Source organism: Pygoscelis adeliae, unplaced genomic scaffold (genome assembly GCF_000699105.1).
Source record: "Pygoscelis adeliae isolate BGI_AS28 unplaced genomic scaffold, ASM69910v1 Scaffold220, whole genome shotgun sequence".
Lineage (NCBI taxonomy): Eukaryota > Metazoa > Chordata > Aves > Sphenisciformes > Spheniscidae > Pygoscelis > Pygoscelis adeliae.
Window position 1 is genome coordinate 3243192 of NW_008824049.1, and position 9895 is coordinate 3253086.

The 9895-nt window shown below is 34.8% G+C and overlaps 1 protein-coding gene across 6 annotated transcripts in view; it reads left to right on the forward strand.

The window, feature by feature from the left end:
* The window catches only part of NLGN1 (neuroligin 1), a 325605-nt gene extending 318285 nt beyond the window's left edge, over nt 1–7320 (forward strand). For all 6 annotated transcript variants that reach the window (XM_009333585.1, XM_009333582.1, XM_009333584.1 and 3 more), the window contains 2 exons: nt 2870–3659; nt 4660–7320. In XM_009333585.1, coding sequence (XP_009331860.1) covers nt 2870–3659; nt 4660–5482 — 1613 coding nt within the window. In that variant the 3' untranslated portion in view covers nt 5483–7320. The remainder of the gene's footprint in view (nt 1–2869; nt 3660–4659) is intronic.
* The last annotated feature ends 2575 nt before the right edge of the window (nt 7321–9895 follow it).

Below are 9895 nucleotides of genomic sequence, written 5' to 3' on the forward strand. Positions count from 1 at the left end.
AAGTATTAAAATAAAAATTGGTCAGCTTCAAATGAGAAAACTTATTCAAGTTTTCAAACATTTTCAAATACCTTAACATTTTCAAAACCCCTTTTGTTTCACATTATTAACCAGTCTCTTTCATAAGCTGTAAATTCGGATGCTCTCTTTGCTTCCTTCATTTCCCTTTGAAAGGATCCCTCGGTAGTTGAGAGGACACATTCAGCCTATTTCAAGATGGTGCTGTTCATAGCTGCCCATCTGGAAGTGGGCAGAACAGCACCCATCTTTAGAAAGTGCTCTGAAAATGTAGATGAATATATGCAAAATATTATTATTTACTTTAATGAGACTTTGAATAGGAGTCACAAAGCGATATGGTCCATTGAACATTTAAATCTTCTTTCCATCAGTCTGAAGCCCATAACCTATAACAATCATACACACTATCAGACAAAAATGTAGTTCTCCATCCTGTGTGGTACCAATTTCTACCAGGAATTGTGTGACAGAATGAAAATAATTTTTCATACTGTTGTTCATTTTTCACCAAATGGTTTGAGAGGAGGAATATTTCCGTAAGCATTCTTCAGCGGGAGGGATGATTAGTTTCATTTCCTGAGATAACTTCATGGCCAGAGGACTTGACCACTTTTACTTAGTCCAACATTTAATGTTTATGTAGCACTTAGCAAGCCATAGTGTTTATATCAGCATTTTCTCAATACGTAGCTTACACTTTCTGTCCTTGTTCAGACATATTTAATAAAGCAATAAAAATAGATTTACACAATATGCAAAAAAGAAACATTATGAATTATCATGAAATACATCTTTGTGAAATTCAGTTTTGTCATTTAGTTACATTTATTACAATGCCTGGATCCTCTGCCATAATTCCACTAACTTTGAGCTGATTTGTACTAGCTCAATATCTGACCTTGTAAACATGCAAATATATTTTTACCTGCTTTATAGCTCAAGTTCTTTCTTATTTTTTCTCATAGCTTGAAAGGAAATAATATCCTGGATATGACTTCTCATAAATTTAAGGAGAGACTTGAGTTTACATATTTCAGTCCCTACACCTATCTGATTTTAAGACTTTTGGATTTGGACATAATACTGTCTAGAATGATTTTTAAATTGCTCAGAAGTTTGTAAAATGTTTCCTGGCAGCAACTGATTCCAACTAACTTCTGAGTGTACTGGCTCTGGTGCTGCAACAGAGGCTGTAAAGGCATGTCTCTGGCTTGATTTAGGGGCCACGCAAGTTTTTTATCGATAGAAATATGTTACGTATCAAAGTAAAAGCCATCTTTTGCATTATTGGAATAAAATTCTGAGGTAAGCTGAGCACCCTAACTTCAGTTCCTTTAGTGGGAGTACCCAGCTATTCATCAAGCATTGAACCAAAGATACATTCTTAGCAAAATTAAATGAGTGAGGCCAGATGTCACTTTCGGTCCCTAAGCAACTCTACTGACATCAGTGGAATTATTCCAGGTGCCTATCAGCATAAGTAAAACCAAATTTTGACCCATATATCTTAAATCAGCATAACTTACGTATGCTATAGACCATTTTGTATTACCCACAGTGAGCTACAGGAGGTAGGGTCCAGTATAAAATATTTTCCAGTAATTAGTGCAAAAGATGTGCTACTGAAATGAACTGGATGCACTTCCATGAAAATGCAAAAAAACAGAAAGGACACAGTTACCTAAATATAGTCTAAGTTTCTGACATTAGAGATGAGCATTATTTTGCGCAAGGTTCAGACTCAAAATGTCTTTCAGAACCTGAACTTCTTTCCTCAAGGGAACGGGAAAAGGCAAAGCCCCAACACAAAGGGAGCACAAGAAGCATCAGAACAAGGGTGGAGTTTTGATTGCATTAAAGTCAATAACAAAAAAATTTGATTGATTCATTGACTACAAGGGCGTGAGGCTTTCATTCATGATATGCTCAAAAATGCTTACAGAAGGGAGCGGAAAACATCAGTTTAAACATATTTTATTTTTTCTGTGTGTAGAATTCCTGGTCCAGAGTGCTAGTTAAATCAGCATAAATTCAAATTAATTGCACTGAGGTCTTTGGGATTTGCTACAAGTCTATATGCAGCACCAGATCATACTCTCTCTCTCCCCTAAATGAATACCTGAACTTATGTTTAAATCTCTGAATTACACAGCTAAATAGTGTAAAATATATAATTTCCCTTTTTATGTAAGTGTGATCACTATAAACCTTCATTAAAAAAACTCCTTACAAGAAAGGATCTTGACTCTCAGACACTTATAAATTTAATAGCTGCCTAGTACCTCCTCATCTATTACTCCAGAATATAAACTTTTGCTATGATATACAATTCAAAAGCACTGCACCTCTCACACCAGGTTTAATCCTAAACAAAACACAAAAAAGCAGTATATTAGGTTTATTTGACACAGTCATATGTACGCATGCTGCTGATGGCTTGAACAATATCCAGAAATCCAATCCATTTCAGAGACTCGTTGGCTTTTCCTCCAACCTATAAATTGCTTCAACTTTAGGAATTTCTTTCAAGCTAATAGTGTTATCCTACATAAAGTAATATCACTTCTTTTTCTTCCTGAGCTTCTTTTGAAAATCTGTTCCTCAGCTGGACTACATTGAGGTAGAATGATTTGCTTCAATTTCTGCGCACATTGCATTTATTTTGTATATGTTACCTGTAGGTACAATGACAGTCAGATCTCACCATCTTGTGTATTTAAGTACCATTAAGATTCCAGTATCTCTTCTGTTAAAGTTTTCTATTGTTTCAAAGAACTACTTTGAATCTTTCAAGTATGTAGCTGTTTCAAGGTCAACTTCAGTAGTTTTTAAATATTTCTCCCCACAGGACTTTTTCAAAGAGCAATAGCTCAAAGCGGAACAGCTCTCTCCAGCTGGGCAGTTAGTTTTCAGCCTGCAAAATACGCCAGGATGTTGGCTACAAAAGTTGGTTGCAACATGTCAGACACTGTAGAATTGGTAGAATGTCTACAGAAGAAGCCTTATAGAGAACTTGTCGACCAGGACATTCAACCAGCAAGATACCATATAGCCTTTGGACCAGTAATTGATGGCGATGTGATACCAGATGATCCTCAGATATTGATGGAACAAGGAGAATTCCTCAACTATGACATCATGTTGGGAGTTAACCAAGGGGAAGGGTTAAAATTTGTTGAAAATATTGTGGATAGCGAAGATGGCATATCAGCTAGTGATTTTGACTTTGCAGTTTCTAATTTTGTTGATAACTTATATGGATACCCTGAAGGCAAAGATATATTGAGGGAAACTATTAAGTTTATGTACACGGACTGGGCAGATCGACACAATCCTGAGACCAGAAGGAAAACACTGCTGGCTTTGTTTACTGATCACCAGTGGGTTGCACCAGCAGTAGCTACAGCAGATCTTCACTCAAATTTTGGATCGCCTACATATTTCTATGCCTTCTACCATCATTGCCAGACAGATCAGGTACCTGCGTGGGCAGATGCAGCCCATGGAGATGAGGTTCCTTACGTACTAGGAATCCCCATGATTGGTCCTACTGAATTATTTCCTTGTAATTTCTCCAAAAATGATGTCATGCTAAGTGCAGTGGTGATGACGTACTGGACAAACTTTGCAAAAACTGGGTGAGTACCAGATAATGAATAGTCTTGTATACAAACTCAGGATATAATGATGCAGTGCTTTCCCTTGGTTATCCCCCTTGGGAATGCCTCTGTATTTGTAGGATGAATAAGAGATTAAGGATTGGGTTGGATATTTATGTTTATTGGAATGTCCCTCAGCTCACTTCCACATTCTAGCAAAAAACGGGAAAAAATATCTTTGTGAACATTCTGCGTGAAGAAATTAAAAAAAACCTTTTTCCACAAAAATAATTAAGGGATACCCAGAAAAGTGCAAAACTAAGCTTTTAACATATGTGTATAGTTAAAAATGGTTACATTAGTAACTGCCTTTACCCCAGCACTGATAATATTTTCATCCCATGAGACAGAAAATTACATAAATATTGCATCAAATATAATACAGCTTATTTTAATAACGTATTTTGTTTTAAATTGACACTTCTGACCATAAAATATGTGACTTTAAACTTGAAAAGTTTTGTCATTTTCATTAATTCTTCTTCCATTGGTAATTCAAAACACTTTTCTACCTTTGGCCATTGGACTCTAAGTCACTGTATGTTATACTGAATTATGCCCTGCCATGGTCTTTCACCTCTGGAAGGCCACAGATACTGTGTATGAACTGAAATGCTGACCTTTATAAGCTTTATGTTACTGAAAAAGAAAAGCAAAGCTTAATGTCCTCTCACACTGGTCTCTCACAGACATTTGTCTGCATTACCACACTGTTGGCAATCTGTCCTCAGTGGCAAAAGATTTCAGTGTGAGATACTAGCATTTTGGGGAACTAGGGAAGTTGCTGAAGTCTATGTAAAAGAAGGGTTCATTTGCATAATGCTGTTTCTAATCAAGATTAATAAGGCCTCTAATTTTAGGAAATAGCATTCTGCTCTGTCCAAAGGCAGACTTAAACATTAAGTATAAAATCTTAATTATGTTAATTTTATAATTCCTTTCAAAATACTTTGTAACATTGGAGATTTTTTTTTTTTAGTGACCCAAATCAACCAGTCCCACAAGATACAAAATTCATCCATACGAAACCAAATCGTTTTGAAGAAGTAGCATGGACCAGATATTCTCAGAAAGACCAACTGTATCTTCACATTGGCTTAAAACCACGAGTTAAAGAACATTATAGGGCCAATAAAGTGAACCTTTGGTTGGAACTGGTACCTCATCTGCACAATCTTAACGACATTTCACAGTATACCTCTACCACAACTAAAGTGCCGTCAACTGATAATACTTTCAGACCAACAAGGAAAAATTCTGTTTCTGTTACTTCAGCCTTTCCTACAGCCAAACAAGATGATCCCAAACAACAACCAAGTCCGTTTTCAGTGGATCAAAGGGACTATTCAACAGAATTGAGTGTTACTATTGCAGTTGGTGCATCTTTGCTGTTCCTGAACATTTTGGCCTTTGCAGCATTGTACTACAAAAAAGACAAGCGGAGACATGATGTTCATAGGAGATGTAGCCCACAGCGTACTACTACCAATGATCTTACCCATGCACAAGAAGAGGAGATAATGTCCCTCCAAATGAAGCACACTGACTTGGATCATGAATGTGAGTCCATCCATCCACATGAGGTGGTTCTTAGGACCGCCTGTCCCCCAGACTACACACTAGCTATGAGAAGGTCTCCTGATGATATTCCCTTAATGACACCCAACACCATCACAATGATCCCCAACACTATACCAGGGATTCAACCCCTACACACATTCAACACATTTACCGGAGGACAGAACAATACTCTGCCCCATCCTCATCCCCACCCCCATTCACACTCAACAACCAGGGTATAGCCAGACAAGACGAAACAAACTTTATTTTTTGATGGATTACAGTAGGTGATATTACTGAAGATTACTTGGCTTTCAACCTACAAGACTCTTACTATTTAAATATGGAGGAATATTATGTGAATATACATATCAAGAACTTTTGGGGTTTTGAAAAAAATGAATTGTACATATATCAAATGAACTTAAGAAACAAACAAACAAAACAAACAAAAGAAAAAACAAAAAAACCCAACTGTTTGCAATTGCTTGAAGCAGTTGTCCTGAATGATACTTTTTCATTCACATTCAAGTATTAATTTTTTGAAGATTTAAGTTACATAATGGAATTAGGCATGTGCAACACAAACAGGAAAGAACTATGACTGAAAATTTTAAAAACCTATAAATATGCACAAGGGACACACTAATGGAATGTCAGATAATTTTCACCAATTTTTATTTGGACCTGTTTTCTTGTGTAGACCATATTTACATATTTGAGTAAGTACACAAAGCACCAATGCTGTTAAGGCCTTAGAAAGGGGCTCATGCTGAAATCTGCCAGTCAGTTTTACAGCCTGGCAGGTACAACATTATCACATAAGTGCTGTCAGTATAAAAGTTGTGGGAATAAAGGAAACTGGATATTTTTAGCACGATGTGCATGATAATTTATATGCTTGGTGGCTGTGCTGCTGATTAAGCCGTAATTAAAATTCTTCTCATCCCATTGGAGTTTTTAATAGAAGCTTTCTCCATCAATTGGCACAACCTAAAGAAGTTTTTTAAAGGGGCAAAGGTAATTACAGTAAAACATTTCATGGTAGCTTCAGAAATAGAAGGGATTGCAACAGTTCTTAAAGGTATTTATGGCATTCTAGGTATACAGTGGTGAATCCTCGCTGATACGAATCCCAGACAAAAAATCTGTATTATTTTTTTTTCCTTTCCACCTAAATAATTTCTAACTTTAACATAACTATAACTTTAATGGACTCTCCTTTGATGAAGGATTATAATTTGCTGTGATTTAGTTACAGTATGTTTAGTTCAAATTGGTAAGGTAAAGTGTGTCCAAAAATTTAATTGCAATGATATTTTGCAATATAAAAATGCCCCAGTATTACCACTCTGATTACACCTTTCAGTTTATTGTTTAAACTCATGTTGCATGTTACAAAGCTTACTTATAATACTTTAATATAAAGTTAATTCCCTTTTTGCTAGACATTAGCTTTGCCATTCAAATGAATTCTCTAGACCAGATGGCAACAGTGTAGAAAAAGAGAGTATGTAAGAACGGGGAGAGAGCCAACAACTGGAAATTTTAAAATCTGAATACTACATATGTTTGTGTGATTTGAAATGAATGTTCTAAAATCACAAGAAATTTTTCATTCCCCTGTTGCTTTCCAGTAATTATATACCACAGTCCTTTCAAAATGTTTGTATATGTAATCAGATGTACATTTATATAAAAGAAATAATTGAGATGGACTTAAGAGCACATCCCTGATAAATACTTTCTCTCTTACCTGTACTATATTTCTATTAGACTGAAGTTATGTGATTTTTTTTTACATTTTTTCAAATTACTAGCAATTTTGATAGTTTGTAAGATAATGCGAAGAACTTTCTCTGACAAACTAACTGCAGTAACAGAAACATTTCTTTTCAGTTACTCTTTTTCAAGAATGAAAGCTTATTACACACAAAAATTGTATACTACTTGATGGAAAATTACTTTGTACTTCTTGGCCATATTACTGGTCACTGAGTGAAATAAAGATAATCTGGATAACGAATATTATTCCAATGCTAAGAGACCTGATCTTTGCTCATTAAAGAGCTAAAATGTTTATTGCTGTTTTGTCATTTTTTAATGAAGTAATGGTAACTGTCTCAAATAAAGAGTAATATCTTAAGACCAGTCTGGTTTTTGAAGACATGAACATGCCTTCTACAACCAATACAACTGCATATTTATGGGCCAGTCCCACCTACAACCATTTCTTACAGAAATACTGACATTGTAACTGTATGATGTCATAGGATTACATGCAAATCTCCCCTAGTTTTCAGAAATAAGTTAAAAATACAAATATCGACACCAAAAAAAAGCCAAGGAACAGGCCTAATTGAAATAAATCTGCAGTATTCCATGACAGGAAAAAAATCACCTAGGTTTTATTTGGGTGATTGAACTTTCATAAACGATTGCTAGGAAGTTCAAAGCATGTTTGCTAACATCAGGCACAAATGTTAAAACTGAAGCTGAAAGCGAAATAAAGTACTGCAATTTCAGTCATTTTATTTAGCTATTAAAAAAAAAAGCTGTATGTTTAATTAGTGTGTGTTACAGTCCCAGTTTTAAATTAAGCTCTTTTGGTAGAAGCATAAAAAATAGTCTTCAAAATCCAGGGCGGTCTGTGTGCAATTTCTGCCTGATGTGGTTGTGCTTTTAGACTGTGACCTGCCAATGTAAACCAATAAAAAGAATTGTCTGCCATCTGATAATTATTGTTTAATAGGAAGATTGTATTTTGCTATGTTGATGAAACAAAACAAAAAAATACAAAAATATTGATGGCCATAAAACAAGATATTCATGAAATATGATTTTATGTGCTTTTCTTAACTTTATCAAAACCAAAATAACTTTCTACTATAGTTTATTTGTGGCCATATATCTATATATCTCTATATATACAGTATCTGGTAATTGTTTACTTTTATTAGTTACAAAATAAATGATTTAGGTAAACCAAGCATGACACTACACTTTATTTCTGTCAGCCAACAGTATTTAAAATGTGAAAGATGAAGGCAACAACACAAATTTTATCACTCCTCTTTGAAGAAAACAGTCCATTCCTGTGATGCAGATACTGTGAATGATATTTTAGTGGCTACTTTATAATTACATTACAGCAGCTGGCTTTCCAAAAGTAAGATGGTGTCCCACATTTTAACACAACATTAAGAAAGACCTAGAGCTGTTTTAAAGCTGAAACAAAATAAAAATATAGGAAATGGTTTCGGAATATCTTCATTATGCTCCATGGAATATAACTTTGTTCTTTTTAAAATATTTATCTGTTTGATTTGTTTTCCACGGTAGCCTACAAGAAAGCAAAATCGAGTGTGATATTTAATTTCTTGTATCATCCTTGGACCAGATTTCCAATAAAATTAGGATATCGGTCAGTGTTTGGAAGTTCAGTAAAAATATAAAAAGCCTGCATTTATTGCTTTCACACTTTTGTAAATATGTTTGCAGACCTTTTTAAGAAAATGTATTCTACCATTTTGAGAAAAAAATAACAATGGAATCATTGTCTCGTTTATCTATTAAAATTACAGGCAATATAATGTGCTGTGCTGACATTTCTAGGAGAAATAAAGCAGATAAAAACGCATTTTGCTGAATGGTATCTCAGTTGGTTATATGTAGTATTCTCCACCCACTGAAGCCTCACAGGGCATGGATGAACTACCTGAATATCATATTCCGTAGGAAAATGTACTTGTTTTTGTTGTCTGTACACAGATTCCTATGTCACAAGACTTTAGTTATTGGATATTTTGGTTATTGAAACACCCTGAAAACCGGATGAATAGAGGTCTAACAAATAAACACGTTACAGCTTTAAAGACACCACTGCACAGAAAATGCTGGAATTTCTTTTGCCAACTTCACTAAGAGATGAAACAGCTGAATTCATAGGAAGCTGTCAAACATCATGGCATTTCTTTGATGTTTGTACGTTGTTGGGTTTTTCCTGTAGTGTTAGTTTAAAATGTTGGCCTTTCCCCCCCCTCCTTTTTTCTAATAATGAACTGCTACAGATGATCGCTTTTTAATGTAAGCAAACATTAGATAATTTAATTATTATTGTGAAAATGTGCTCCCAAATAAATTAGATTAATGGGAAATTCCCTGCAGAGGTTTTGTTATTTTTCGCTCAAAGCTCTTGTCAAAATATCTGTTGCAGCAGTTCTGCTTTTTTTTCAGTCTGTAAGCTAAGGGATTTTCTCCAAATAACATTAAAAATCTCTTTTGCTATTTGAAATAACAACACTATAAGATTAAGATGTCCTTCTGAGGCCTCCAAATAAATATGAACAATTTGAAACGTGGCAAACAGGCTTTTATTCTAAACATTCTAATTTGATTTAATTCTGGCACATCAATACATTTGTATGCAGACTAGAAATTAGCGGCATTTGATAAGGCGGTCAAGAGAACTACACAGCAGAATCAATGAGTTAACCACCAGCCATGCGCAAAGTCCCTTTTCTCTTATGTTCTGTTAATGCTATTGTATAATTGATGTCTCATTTACAGATTCAGTAAAAACTCAACTTTGTGAAATGGGAAATGGTTTGAACAAGGTAATGAACTTTATCTGGTGGAGAATGTTTAGAAAAAAT